This window comes from Cydia splendana, chromosome 9 (genome assembly GCF_910591565.1).
Source record: "Cydia splendana chromosome 9, ilCydSple1.2, whole genome shotgun sequence".
Classification (NCBI taxonomy): domain Eukaryota; kingdom Metazoa; phylum Arthropoda; class Insecta; order Lepidoptera; family Tortricidae; genus Cydia; species Cydia splendana.
Window position 1 is genome coordinate 4,257,756 of NC_085968.1, and position 15,465 is coordinate 4,273,220.

Here is a 15,465-nt window from a genome sequence, read left to right on the forward strand (position 1 = left end):
GTTTCACTCTTGATTAAACATTACACAGTTGATCATGTTGATCTATTTAATCTGTAGTGGATTATTTTGGTGATGAAATTCAAATACGAATATGAATCTATTGCATTTTCATGGAAAATTCCTAGAAGTTTCTTTATTTTGAATAGAAAAATACAATGAGACTGGGACGTTTATTATTTGTACATATTTACAGTATTTATAAAAGGTCACTTACGTCATTAAATCGAATACAGCTCGATATTTCAATCCGTTTCGAGGATCTCATTTGTGATGGTCTAAGGCTGCGGCGAAAAAATTTTTAAATAAGTTTTTCAAAATCCGGGAGCGCTGTAGCTATGCTATAAAATTACTCCTAAATTGCTGATGGATTAGAAAAAAGGTAAGTAATAAAATTACCAAGTAAACAACAGCAAGGAACGAACCTTTATTGATCAAAGTTAATTCTATCAATTCGTCGTTAATAATTTCATTACTAAATCCCTCCTTAAACATTCTGAAAGACTAAGGTCCGACCTAATTGCATAAATATGTTTTGAATTTTAAATGCCTGGTAAGACTTTTCAGAGGTAAATGTTATTATTCTTTCATTATCAACTTTGGCCATAGTTCCCTTTGGGAATGTCCGGACTGGACTGAGGGACGTTACCAAAATAGGGACTTAAGTACAGTCAGCCAAGAAAGTGGTCTACCACTTTCATGGCTGACCGTACCTCTCTTACCAAATTAGACAATTTTATTGTTATTCGATACAAGCTTTATACCGGGTGTGGCAACAACTTTTAAAAATTATGAATCCTTTTGACTTCCTATTTTACATACAAAATAAATATTTGTCTTTAATGTAGCGTACACATCATTGTAATTGACGTTACTTGTCACGCGTCAATCATAAAATTCGCAATACATTGCTTTTTTAAAGGCTCCTTCACACAGGCGCGTTTTGCGGGCGGCGCGTGAGCGGGGCGCGCCGCTTTTACATATAAAATGCTCACGCCGCGCTCACGCCCCGCCCGGAAAACGCGCCTGTGTGACGGAACCTTAAAGCGTACTAGAAATCAAAATTCATGTTATTAAAAAAAAAATTAAACAAATGTTAGTAAGTTTGGGGCTCGTTTGGGGAGTACAGTCTTCTGTTTAATTTATTGCTCCTGTTACAGGCCACACCCGGTATTTGGTTCACTTTTTGTGTTGTTCATGGTTTTGCTATTGTGTAAGAAGTGTAGGTTAGTAAGTACTGTTAATATGTGATTTGCTAGACAACTTTCTTTCTAGGTACAGCAAGCTGCAATGACATGGATACATTATGAATAGAATTCATACACAAAGTGGCCATGCCCTTTTGCAGCTTGGTGCACAGGCGGAAATCTACTAAGCCGCTACTTAACGAAATAATTATTCGAGGTGCTATATAGTTTTCTAATGGCGATCAAAGTGGTAAATAACAGTAATCACTATGTAATTTTATGTGGATGTGTAAAGCGTTGAATTAGGCTTGGGCTCCTACTTTGTTTCTTTCAGAAGAGTAAAGAAACTGTAGCTGGTTTTTAGGATCTGAAAAAAATAAATTATTACTTTACATCTAGCTTGGAACAGAAATCACAATATGATTTGCTATTAACAAATGCAAAAAAATATTTTCGTTAGCAGATAATATGTCTGGATTAATATGACTAAAGTTTTAATTGAAATTCGACGACCGGTCTGGCCTAGTGGATAGTGACCCTGTCTGCTAAGCCGTTGGTCCTGGGTTCGAATCCCAGTAAGGGCATTTATTTGTGTGATGAACACTAATATTTGTTCCTGAGTCATGGTTGTTTTCTATGTATATAAGTATGTATTTATCTATACAAGTATGTATATCGTCGCCTAGTACCCATAGTACAAGCTTTGCTTAGTTTGGGGCTAGGTTTGATCTGTGTAAGATGTCCCCTAATATTTATTTGTTTTATTTATTTATTTATAAATATATAGGTACTTCCCGGTATATGTATATTAAGGATTTACACAGGAATACAGTACGGTTACCATCAGTTTGTCACTGACATAAACGCCGTCGAGAACGTTATTTACTTTCTATACATCTCGCTCGCACTCGCATATTAGTGCAAACGGGATGTATAGAAAGTAAATTACGTTCTCGACGGCGTTTATGTCAGTGATAAACTGATGGTAACCGTACAGGATTCACTACTTACTGCAACAAAGGTGTCGAGTGACATTTCATTACATGGCCCGGCTTTGAAAAAAAGCCGTTTGGACGTGGTGAGTTGCAGCAAAGCTACTTCCTTCTGTATTTTTGCATCCATGGTTATCCATTTGCTTTCGAATACACCAGAGCTAACTGATAAACTCTGCAATGAATAATCCTTATGGATTAAATTAAAAACGGTTAACGGTTTTTTTAAAGTCTTGACCCCAGCTCTACAAACAGTCGTAGTTGGTCCTTCGTAAATGTTGGGCGATGCTTTGCATTCTTTTAATTTGCGGAGTCCCTTTTTCAACGTCGTGATTTATTTTAATCCTTTGTGAATGCCACGAGGTATCGGGAGTATTAAAACAAGTTCAATTATATTTTTTTCTACTCGTCGATTGTAATTCTTGAATTAAGATTTCGTATACCAAACTGTAATTGGGTACTTTTAATGTATGGGCTCCCAACTTAACTATAACATTCATTTCGATACGGTTTAGTCAACTATAATGAAATTGACCAATCACAGCTCGCCGCGGTCAAGAGGACGAAACAAAACCGTAGCTCAAATTAATTATTTATTTTAGGTTGTATAGTAGAAACAATTGCTTCATAAGTCAGAAACGCGCATGTGACACCCTTAACCTTTTGAATGCCACAGACGGCAATTGACTTCAACGCAAAATCGTGACAACGACGCTAAAGACGGCATTTGACGTCGATCGTTTTTTGATGAAAATCTACTGAAAAACACCCCACTTTTAGGTTGGAATTATTTATTCACAAAACTAAATTTTACCCCCGTGGCGTCAGTGGCACGGCAAATGGAGGCGCCGTTTGGCGTTCAAAAGGTTAATATAGCAACATCCATAGACTACGAAAATCACTTAGCGTTGCTTGTTAGTCTCCATAGGCTACGTTGGCCAAAATCGAGAAAAAAAACTGTCTAAAAATTTAATTTAGCGCGGAGCAAGTACCAGGGCCTCATGAGTTACGAGAAGGTGTCGAAGGACGCGTACGACTATGAAGGTATCGCGGCTGCTCGAGTATCTTAGCTGTATACTTTTGGTTACTATACTGTGAAGGCCTATATGTGGAGGTTAGTATACTGTGTGGAGGCCTATGTTCAGCAGTGGACGTCTTATGGCTGAGATGATGATGATGATGATGATACTTTTGGTTTGTTTACCTATATGATTCTACTAGTTTAAAGTATTATTTTTGTTGACTCGTAGAAAAAGTATTGTATACAATAGTGATATAATCAAGCTTGCTGTTTGACCTTAGGAACAATGTTTGACCTTAGGACCTTAGGAACAATCGTGCCAAGCGGCATCGCCTGAGTCAAAAGTGCATACTCACTGCACTCACTTAGCTTACGAGCTCAATTTCAAAAATATCTAAATTTTGAAAGCCTTTATCTCGGAAACTATTCAATCTACAGAGACCGTTCTAATCTCGTATTGTAGAAAATTTAGTCTTCTTTAAAAACGTCTAAGGAAGGTACCTACTATCAAAAACTAGTCCTTTAGGGTTAAAATCGCCCAAAACTAAATAAAAACCGAAATTTTCGCAAGTTTTTCGATTTTTGACAAAGTTGCGTTCGGCGCTCAAGGTCACAAACTTGGATTATTAATTGGGACAACATCATAAATAAGTCTGCAAAAAATCAGAACTACCAGATTTGACGCAGAAGAGCCACGTTACAAAATTCTACAATTTCACTGGATTATAATTAATAGTAGTTTGTGTTACAAGGGATCAAAATGATAGATTTCTGTCAAGGGCGTACATTGAATCCTGAGCGTAATGAGGGATTCAAGTGTTAACGCCCAAGACGAAATAATTTTGATACCGTGTGACACACTGCTTTTCACATCAACTATGAGGAAAATAAAAAAATCTTAGTGTTGACACAATTATTATGTTTCAAAATATTATTCAAACTAAAAAAAGGAATGCAAAAAATAACAGAAACAGTGTCGTAGAACAGAAAAGTGCCACTTTGATCCCCCCAAGCAGGGTGGAAAAGTGCCACATTGATCCCTCCTAGCGGGGAAGAAAAAGCCCTTTTCCGAATAGGTGATGTGAAAAATACTATTTCAACACACTTGCTCGTAACGTGGAACTTATTGAACCGTTTTAGGGTTCCGTAGTCAACTATAGTTTAGTTTTTTTCCTCGCAAGTATGTTGAAAAACGTCGTAAGAAACACGTGCATTGGTTATTTCATTACACAGATCGGCTTTCTTATTGCGCGTCACAACATCAATATCGCCTCGTGTGTAATGACCAACGTAGCAAACTTGTATCATAATGTACTATTTACTAACACCATTTATTATTTATTTATTACTAACCTCTACTGTAACTTCATTGCTGAACCAATAGAATATCAAAAGTTGAACTAAAATGCCAAATACGAATAGCATGGCCGCCATCATCGCTGGTAAATCGCCTGACGCCTGAAATTACAAATTTTAACAATTAAATTTTAACTTTAAAAATAAGCCAAGGCCTATTAAAACTAGTGTCCGACCGAAGGTTCGGTTTCGGTTTCGGTTTCGGCCAGTTTCGGCCAAAAAATCATGTTTCGGCTGTAGTTTCGGTTTCGGCCAAAAACGGCCGAACCTTTCGGCCGGGCCGAAACTTACGAAATGGTACTTCGTACTATGAAACTAAACTATGTGACAAAGACCAAAAGTTGGGGAATAAGTAAGACAACAATATTTATTAAGATGTACCTACATATACTGATTCATGTATCTATACATATAATAAAGCTGAAGACGGTCGAAAGTCTGTACATGGAAGATATTTGAAAAAAAGTTGGCTGGGGATACTTAGAATCGATAACAGAACACGTTCCAAAAGTTTTTAGAATTTTTGTCTGTTTGTCTGTTTATCTGTTTATCTGTTTGTCTGTTTATTTGAACGCGCATCACGTGAAAACGGCTGAACGGATTTTGATGAAAACTTTACTAATCTGTCGAGAAAATTCCCGGCCAGGTTATAGGCTATAAAAATTCAACCCGTAAAAGGGGGGGGTAGCCACAACACTCGATTGACTTAAGTTTGCCCCTGAATCTTATGGCGCTACTTAGGAAGGAGGGGCAAACTTTTTTCAAATATGCGCTACCACTATTGAGTACCCTGGTAAACTAACAGATGGCGCTGAATTTAATACTTTGTGACATGAATAAGCCACCGAGGACAGATTTTGCCAAATTAACTCTAAGTTTCAGAGGGGGTACGGATATCAACAAAATCTATACATATAATAAAGCTGAAGACGGTCGAAAGTCTGTACATGGAAGATATTTGAAAAAAAGTTGGCTGGGGATACTTAGAATCGATAACAGAACACGTTCCAAAAGTTTTTAGAATTTTTGTCTGTTTGTCTGTTTATCTGTTTATCGATTTGTCTGTTTATTTGAACGCGCATCACGTGAAAACGGCTGAACGGATTTTGATGAAAACTTTACTAATCTGTCGAGAAAATTCCCGGCCAGGTTATAGGCTATAAAAATTCAACCCCTAAAAGGGGGGGTAGCCACAACACTCGATTGACTTAAGTTTGCCCCTGAATCTTATGGCGCTACTTAGGAAGGAGGGGCAAACTTTTTTCAAATATGCGCTACCACTATTGAGTACCCTGGTAAACTAACAGATGGCGCTGAATTTAATACTTTGTGACATGAATAAGCCACCGAGGACAGATTTTGCCAAATTAACTCTAAGTTTCAGAGGGGGTACGGATATCAACAAAAATAGTTGAATAATTATGTAGATTTAATAAACTAATAATACAACAAAATTAAACGACAGTAAATTAATTGCCCCTCATTGCACAGTGCCTTCTTTTGGGGAACTGAGTAAAAATGAAGTAATCAAGAAAATTAAAAATGAGTTTACATAGTTACGTAGTGGTAAAATAAACACGCATATCAACACGCGTATAATTGCATAATTATTTAAAATTATAAATTTTCTCTATTATGAATTATACCTAATCGTAATTATATCGCACCCATATCAAATCCATATTCATACGTAGGTATCGCCTCATTTAAGCACTTAATAATGGCCACGAAGGTGGGTACTTTGAGAAAAAAACATTGACCTCTGTCATTCGCAGTGCCGGATTAACCCTTTTAAGCAAAGTACCGGGGCACCAAAACTGTAGGCAAAAAAAAAACGCGCAGGCTGCATCAGCATTGCAGTCGTCGTGGAGTAGGTACAGTCAACGGTAAAAATAAGGGTGTACAAATCATCTCAAAAATATGTCCCATAACTCTTATGTCAGTGAATTAAGAACTATGGGACATATTTTTGAGTAAGTTGTCTACACCCATATTTTTACCGTTGACTGTACCTACATGAAACTTTTATACGTGTACATGTACCCATCTAATAACGAAGGGTCGTAGGGATCAAGTAAGAGAGTGAGGGTACGTAAGAACATCTCCAACGTAGGCTTTCGATTTGACCTTACGCGGAGGCCCTTAAAGTCATGGAAAAAAATCTTGCTTTCGGGCTTGCGGCCAGCCGATTTTTTCGACATAGGTTACTGATTTTATAGCGAATTTTGCTCTCTTGCACGCCAGATTTGTCGGCCAAGCCGAGTTGCTCCTTAGCCGCGATCCTGAGACCTAACTGTCAAAGTGTTATAAGGGGCCCCGTGAAAGCCGAAAACTAAAAGCATCCTATCAAGTAGCGCTTCGAGTGAAGCCAAAGAGCGAGCAGTAGAAGAATCGTGATTACATGCATAGATTCTATTTCAAGCCACTCTTTTGCAGTTCGGCGTAGGGTCTTATGCGAGGTCTTCTGCCTTATGGAAAAGTTGATCTTCTGCCTTAATTACACTTGGGCGTGGATCCAAATCCAAGCTTTCCTCTTTCGCAGCTGGGCGTTCTGCCTGGCTCACACTTCATATTCACTTGGTCAATTCCAAGCTCTGCTTTCTTGCATCTTTTCTGTATGAAAACAACCTCGCTGAGACCCTTAAATATCGAGCCCTATGCGAAGCTAGGCTGATAGAAAACTGTCCCATCCCTTCTCTGTATGAAATCCTGGATTCGCACCTGGTTGGGACTAAAAGCAAAATGTACAACTGTCTATCAAATTGCGTTTTTTATATCGAAAAATTTTCGCGGTCGCTTCGCTCGCGTTTTCAATAACTTTCTAAGATATGGCGATTGCAGCAGCATTACTCTGTTGCAACATTACTGCTGCAGCACTGCCAATTTTCGTAATAAAATGATGTGACTGATTTCCATACTAAAAGTAGAAATGTACAACTGTCTATCAAATTGCGTTTTTATATCGAAACATTTTCGCGTTTGCTTCGCTCGCGTTTTCAATAACTTTCTAAGATATGGCGACTGCAGCAGCATTACTCTGTTGCAACGTTACTGCTGCAGCGCTCTCAATTTTCGTGATAAAATTATGTGATTGATTTCCATACTAAAAGAAAAAATGTACAACTGTCTATCAAATTGCGTTTTTATATCGAAAAAGTTTCGCGCTCGCTTCGCTCGCGTTTTTTAATAACTTTCTAAGATATGGCGACTGCAGCAGCATTACTCTGTTGCAACATTACTGCTGCAGCACTGTCAATTTTCTTGATAAAATTCTTCTTCTTCCTCGCGTTATCCCGGCATTTTGCCACGGCTCATGGGAGCCTGGGGTCCGCTTGACAACTAATCCCATGATTTGACATAGGCACAAGTTTTTACGAAAGCGACTGCCATCTGACCTTCCAACCCAGAGGGGAAACTAGGCCTTATTGGGATTAGTCCGGTTTCCTCACGATGTTTTCCTTCACCGAAAAGCAACTGGTAAATATCAAATGATAATTCGTACATAAATTCCGAAAAACTCATTGGTGCGAGCCGGGGTTTGAACCCGCGACCTCCAGATTGAAAGTCGCACGCTCTTACCGCTAGGCCATCAGTGCAGTGCAGTCTCTGATGGGCTCGGTACACGTACCGAGTAGAGTGTATGGAAGGAAGGAAGGTAGTATGGAAATTGTACTCGGCCGAGTAACAATTTCATACTTCGTTTTACTGTCTCGCCACTCAACTCGGTACGTGCGATCCTGGCAATAATTTTCGTGATAAAATTATGAGACTGATTTCCATACAAAACGTAAAAATGTACAACTGTCTATCAAATTGCGTTTTTATATCGAAAAATTTTCGCGCTCGCTTCGCTCGCGTTTTCAAAATCTTTCTAAGATATGGCGACTACAGCAGCATAACTCTGTTGCAACATTACTGCTGCAGCACTGTATATTTTCGTGATAAAATTATGAGACTGATTTCCATACTAAACGTAAAAATGTACAACTGTCTATCAAATTGCGTTTTTATATCGAAAAATTTTCGCGCTCGCTTCGCTCGCGTTTTCATTCACTTTCTAAGATATGGCGACTACAGCAGCATTACTCTGTTGCAACATTACTGCTGCAGCACTGTAAATTTTCGTAATAAAATTATGAGACTGATTTCCATACTAAACGTAAAAATGTACAACTGTCTATCAAATTGCGTTTTTATATTGAAAAATTTTCGCGCTCGCTTCGCTCGCGTTTTCAAAAACTTTCTAAGATATGGCGACTACAGCAGCATTACTCTGTTGCAACATTACTGCTGCAGCACTGTAAATTTTCGTGATAAAATTATGAGACTGATTTCCATACTAAACGTAAAAATGTACAACTGTCTATCAAATTGCGTTTTTATATCGAAAAATTTTCGCGCTCGCTTCGCTCGCATTTTCTAAAACTTTCTAAGATATGGCGACTACAGCAGCATTACTCTGTTGCAACATTACTGCTGCAGCACTGTAAATTTTCGTGATAAAATTATGAGACTGATTTCCATACTAAACGTAAAAATGTACAACTGTCTATCAAATTGCGTTTTTATATCGAAAAATTTTCGCGCTCGCTTCGCTCGCGTTTTCAAAAACTTTCTAAGATATGGCGACTGCAGCAGCATTACTCTGTTGCAACGTTACTGCTGCAGCACTGTCAATTATCGTGATAAAATTATGTGACTGATTTCCATACTAAAAGACAAAATTTACAACTGTCTATCAAATTGCGTTTTTATATCGAAAAATTTTCGCGCTCACTTCGCTCGCGTTTTCATTCACTTTCTAAGATATGGCGACTACAGCAGCATTACTCTGTTGCAATGGTACTGCTGCAGCACTGTCAATTTTCGTGATAAAATGATGTGACTGATTTCCATACTAAAAGTAGAAATGTACAACTGTCTATCAAATTGCGTTTTTATATCGAAACATTTTCGCGTTTGCTTCGCTCGCGTTTTCAATAACTTTCTAAGATATGGCGACTGCAGCAGCATTACTCTGTTGCAACGTTACTGCTGCAGCGCTCTCAATTTTCGTGATAAAATTATGTGATTGATTTCCATACTAAAAGAAAAAATGTACAACTGTCTATCAAATTGCGTTTTTATATCGAAAAAGTTTCGCGCTCGCTTCGCTCGCGTTTTTTAATAACTTTCTAAGATATGGCGACTGCAGCAGCATTACTCTGTTGCAACATTACTGCTGCAGCACTGTCAATTTTCTTGATAAAATTCTTCTTCTTCCTCGCGTTATCCCGGCATTTTGCCACGGCTCATGGGAGCCTGGGGTCCGCTTGACAACTAATCCCATGATTTGACATAGGCACAAGTTTTTACGAAAGCGACTGCCATCTGACCTTCCAACCCAGAGGGGAAACTAGGCCTTATTGGGATTAGTCCGGTTTCCTCACGATGTTTTCCTTCACCGAAAAGCAACTGGTAAATATCAAATGATAATTCGTACATAAATTCCGAAAAACTCATTGGTGCGAGCCGGGGTTTGAACCCGCGACCTCCAGATTGAAAGTCGCACGCTCTTACCGCTAGGCCATCAGTGCAGTGCAGTCTCTGATGGGCTCGGTACACGTACCGAGTAGAGTGTATGGAAGGAAGGAAGGTAGTATGGAAATTGTACTCGGCCGAGTAACAATTTCATACTTCGTTTTACTGTCTCGCCACTCAACTCGGTACGTGCGATCCTGGCAATAATTTTCGTGATAAAATTATGAGACTGATTTCCATACAAAACGTAAAAATGTACAACTGTCTATCAAATTGCGTTTTTATATCGAAAAATTTTCGCGCTCGCTTCGCTCGCGTTTTCAAAATCTTTCTAAGATATGGCGACTACAGCAGCATAACTCTGTTGCAACATTACTGCTGCAGCACTGTATATTTTCGTGATAAAATTATGAGACTGATTTCCATACTAAACGTAAAAATGTACAACTGTCTATCAAATTGCGTTTTTATATCGAAAAATTTTCGCGCTCGCTTCGCTCGCGTTTTCATTCACTTTCTAAGATATGGCGACTACAGCAGCATTACTCTGTTGCAACATTACTGCTGCAGCACTGTAAATTTTCGTAATAAAATTATGAGACTGATTTCCATACTAAACGTAAAAATGTACAACTGTCTATCAAATTGCGTTTTTATATTGAAAAATTTTCGCGCTCGCTTCGCTCGCGTTTTCAAAAACTTTCTAAGATATGGCGACTACAGCAGCATTACTCTGTTGCAACATTACTGCTGCAGCACTGTAAATTTTCGTGATAAAATTATGAGACTGATTTCCATACTAAACGTAAAAATGTACAACTGTCTATCAAATTGCGTTTTTATATCGAAAAATTTTCGCGCTCGCTTCGCTCGCATTTTCTAAAACTTTCTAAGATATGGCGACTACAGCAGCATTACTCTGTTGCAACATTACTGCTGCAGCACTGTAAATTTTCGTGATAAAATTATGAGACTGATTTCCATACTAAACGTAAAAATGTACAACTGTCTATCAAATTGCGTTTTTATATCGAAAAATTTTCGCGCTCGCGTCGCTCGCGTTTTCAAAAACTTTCTAAGATATGGCGACTGCAGCAGCATTACTCTGTTGCAACGTTACTGCTGCAGCACTGTCAATTATCGTGATAAAATTATGTGACTGATTTCCATACTAAAAGACAAAATTTACAACTGTCTATCAAATTGCGTTTTTATATCGAAAAATTTTCGCGCTCACTTCGCTCGCGTTTTCATTCACTTTCTAAGATATGGCGACTACAGCAGCATTACTCTGTTGCAATGGTACTGCTGCAGCACTGTCAATTTTCGTGATAAAATGATGTGACTGATTTCCATTCTCAGCTGTAATGCGGCAATGAACGTCACTCAACTTACCAAAAAAAATCAATGTAATCTCGATGACCCTAGGGAGAGGGGGCACCATGGTCTAGAAATGCTTAGGGCATCAAAATATCTTAATCCGGCACTGGTCGTTTGCGGAGTCAAACGATTTGGGACTCGCATTTTATACGCGTTACCATGCCTTCCCGAAAAAAATCGAATCATTCGCGAAAGTCTCGCAACGCATTGGCTTACAAGGGGCACGTGGTCTTCCTCAGGAGTCTGAAGAAGACCACGGTGAGTGGGTGGCGCTCTAGCCAGGCAGGCCGCTTCGCTTTCGCTCGCGCGCGTATACCTTACTGTATCGTCCGATATACAACTACTTACTACTCTGTCGTTTAAATCACGTGTAAAATTTGAATAAGGGCGAAAAAACATATAGATTTTGGAGTGTAGTTTTATTTAGTGGTACCTAATTGTAAAATATTTTATCTGGACTACAGTCCTCTAGCATATCCATCTGTCAACTTTACTTCAAGTTCCGCCTCCAGGGGAGAGGGAGAGAAATTAGGATTAGAAATTAGCCGCTTACTGACACAGACCGAATTCCACGCGGGCGGAGCCGCGGGCACAGCTAGTAGGTACATAAATTAATTGGTTTATTATAAAACATAGTTCCACTAATGAGGGCGCCACTAGACGGTTGACGCAGACTTAAGAGGCTGTTAATACCTATAACGCGCACACTGTCTAATTGTATCGGAGTAAATGAGATTAGCACTGTCGCATGTTACTGGGCCTGGGCAAAGGAATAATAAGAAAACTCATCATCTTCCTCGCGTAGTCCCGGAATTTTTGGCACGGCTCATGGGAGCCTGGGGTCCAATTGACAACTAATCCCAAGAATTGTCGTAGGCACTAGTTTTTAAGAAAGCGACCGCCATCAGACTGATCTTCGAACCCAGAGAGTAAACTAGGCCTTATCGGGACTAGTCCGGCTTCCTCACGATGTTTTTCCTTCACCGAAATGCAAATAGTAGGTAACTATCAAAATTATATTTAGTATAAAAGTTCCGAAAAACTCATTGGTACGAGTACGTCAAGAGTACGTGGCCGGGGTTTGTACCTTGCGACCTTCGGATTGAAAGTCGCACCAGCGCTCAAGGAAATATCTCGCTTTTTAATACAATGGACATTGCTTGGAGTCTGTGCTCAACTACTTATCCTGAAGCCTGAAGCACGGCTTTGACTTCGCATGAAAGTTCGCCTCACTGGGGCACTTCGGACGTTTAGGCCCAGGTGAAGATCGGTACCCGGCCTTGCGATATTGTCAACAAAAAATTTGCGCTCGCTGCGCTCGCGTTTTTGTTTCATCCTGTATCTACAATCATGTTGGCTTGACTGGTGAATGAATAGAGTTATACCAAGAAAATTCTGCAATTATTTTGATAGCATATGCAGTGCAACTAGTGCAAATGTTATTTAAACGTCATAATTTCATAGAAGTTTTGGCGTTTAAAATAACACTTGCACTGCGTGTGTTATTAAGATCGTTGCAGAATTATCTTGGTATAACTCTAGTAATTTTCTTAAAAAACTGCTTAAGTAACATCAATTTCAAGGGCATTGGGTGTTGACAGCCCCATAATATGTGTGTAAAAGCGGTTTTATGACATTTTTTCAACGATTTTAACAAGTCTACAAAAGGTTCGGTTTCGGTTTCGGTTTCGGCCGAAACTAGAGCCAAAGCCGAACATTCGGTTTCGGTTTCGGTTTCGGCAAAAAAACATGTTTCGGTCGGACACTAATTAAAACTTCTTTTTTTAATTACACAGTTGAATATTGCTTGACCAACTATATGTACGCAGTAGACGATTAAGATTATAGCCACTTACATTTGAGATTTGTATGATGCAGGATCCTAAGTTTATAGATATCACAATAAGGTATATGAACATCACGGATGATATCAATTTTTGGAATAATTTCTGGTGCCTGCAAATAGATGCGACGGAGACAAGATAAAATAATGGATTTTTCACCTCAGCAGCTCGAACAAGGGTACTTTGCTTCTTAAAAACAGTGAGCAAAATGCGATTTTGCTCACTGAGTCATTTTGTCTCACTGAGTGAGACAAAATTACATTCAAGTGACCTTTATAGTCAAATGTCATTTCAACATGCGGGGTAATACAAGTTCGATATACTTGGGGGTTCTATTATCTCTGTCCCTCTAGGTATGTTCTCACTGCTTAGGGTGAAAAATTTTGTGTACTACACGAGATCAAAGTTATTTACATCTCGTGCGCTTTTGAATCCCTTACTACGCTCAAGATTCTAAATTAGATTCATCATTATAGAATCTTTCGCTTGCACGGGACTCAAAATAAGCACTCGAAGAAATATCAAACTTTGATCTCTTGTTGTACAAATAACTATTGTAATTTTTCTAACGGTAGTTATTTACTGTAGCGGCGATAGCAATATTATCATGGCTACTTTTACTTTAATTAACCTATTGGCCATTATGATTATGACCTAGCATACTCGTATACCTATGACAGCACAGCAAGAGCAAAAAAGGCAAGCAAGTGTACAGTGGTATTTCAAAAATATCTCATACAAGACACAGCTATACTTAATAAAATGATATCTTACTCGATTAGAGACGTGTGGAAACGGTGACATTTTATAATATTCTCGTGACTTCGTTCTTTGCTCTCAGGGTCTATAACTTTGGTACAATAGACGCGAGAAATCTTGAGCTGACCGGCGAAAAATATGAACGTAGATATTACCAACGAGTCCCAAGAGATGATGTAAGAACTCATTATATTACCTAGAATTGTCTGAAGAATCATAGAATAATAGTATCCTGGTGGAACATCCTGGTTGAAAGGAACGTAAAATTGGAATAGCGGTACGTAAATATCCGTCCCGTTCTCCACAATTTGATTTTTCTGGTACGGGTCAGTGAATAAACTTATGTTGCAACAGATAGCCATAAGCCAAAATGGGTAAATTACTCTCCTACTCTTCCTAATATACTCGCCCATAACGTCGATCACTTCTTCATCTTCATCAGAGAGCTGTCGCAGCTCTGTGCGTGACATATAGTCGATCAATTTCTCCCAGAGATGATAGTCCTTTCGGAATAAGATGGTCTTAGGTGTGCCCAAGTGAAAAGGGGCGGTTTGTAGAATGAAAAGGAGAGCACTGAGATCTAAGCCGATCACACATTTTAAATACTGACTGAAGAAAAAGGTCATAGTTATGTAAAATACCATCTGTTTAAAACGGGTGGATTTTAATTCCATGTTCGGGTGCCAGTTTCCCGTGAGGTTCATAAAGCTGAGATATGGACCCGCCGAAGGGTGTTCAGGGTCTTCAAGACACTTTAGCATGTTTTGTAGTGAATAACGCGATATTTTTTTATTTCTAATTCGTTTATATCCCTCTATCGACATTTTTGGAACGTTGGATGGCTTTCAAAGATAAGTCTAATGCTGTCTGAATCTATCGAATAAATGAACTGTCCGATCAAATAAATTGAAAATTGGCGTGAGAATTATAGCAGCGAATTGCAGTAGCCATGCATGTTTGATGGTGAATATTTCAGGCATGTGATTTGTGTTACGTGTAATAACAGTGCGATACTTCGCTGATTGGATTTGTTCTTGAATAATTAATTACTATCATTATCTTACCCTTCTAGAAAGATTAGTAATCTTTAATCCAGTTACAATAGACGACATTTTAACCAAGTGTAAGAAATAGAGACATATATCCGTTTGCTTCGTTTAATAATTCTACTAATTTTTAATAAAAAAAGGGTTGAAGGAGGCTAGATTAAGTTACTTTCTAATAATCTAATTAATTATTTGAATATTTAAGTTTTGTTTCCATATTTAACGTTTAAAACTCTTAACTAACTTAAGCTACCTACCTACTTTTCGTGTTTAAAATTTAGGTGTGTCGCTGGTTTTAGCACAGAAATAAAACTGCAATTCCGACATATCCGATTAAAAAACACTTATAAATCGAGAATCGCT

At 38.5% G+C, this 15,465-nt stretch overlaps 1 protein-coding gene and 1 long non-coding RNA gene across 2 annotated transcripts in view; both read right to left on the minus strand.

The window, feature by feature from the left end:
• The window catches only part of LOC134793414 (uncharacterized), a 314,149-nt gene that overhangs the window by 119,736 nt on the left and 178,948 nt on the right, over positions 1-15,465 (minus strand). The gene's annotated exons all lie outside the window — the stretch shown is intronic.
• On the minus strand, positions 1,465-15,129 carry LOC134793371 (odorant receptor 49b-like). The gene is made up of 5 exons (XM_063764934.1): positions 14,072-15,129; positions 13,310-13,409; positions 4,551-4,655; positions 2,196-2,351; positions 1,465-1,551 (listed from the first exon to the last, which is right to left on the minus strand). Exons 1-5 carry the CDS (start codon positions 14,878-14,880, stop codon positions 1,501-1,503), a joined length of 1,221 nt encoding a protein of 406 aa, XP_063621004.1. The 5' UTR covers positions 14,881-15,129; the 3' UTR covers positions 1,465-1,500.

What these genes read in the sequence shown, in the direction of transcription:
- LOC134793371 (XM_063764934.1), bottom strand. Translation starts at nt 14,880, where the DNA reads ATGTCGATAGAGGGATATAAACGAATTAGAAATAAAAAAATATCGCGT. An exon ending in GCATCATACAAATCTCAAAT is followed by an intron (nt 4,656 to 13,309) that starts GTAAGTGGCTAT and finishes TTGTAATTTCAG; the next exon opens with GCGTCAGGCGATTTACCAGC. An exon ending in GCAATGAAGTTACAGTAGAG is followed by an intron (nt 2,352 to 4,550) that starts GTTAGTAATAAA and finishes TATTCATTGCAG; the next exon opens with AGTTTATCAGTTAGCTCTGG.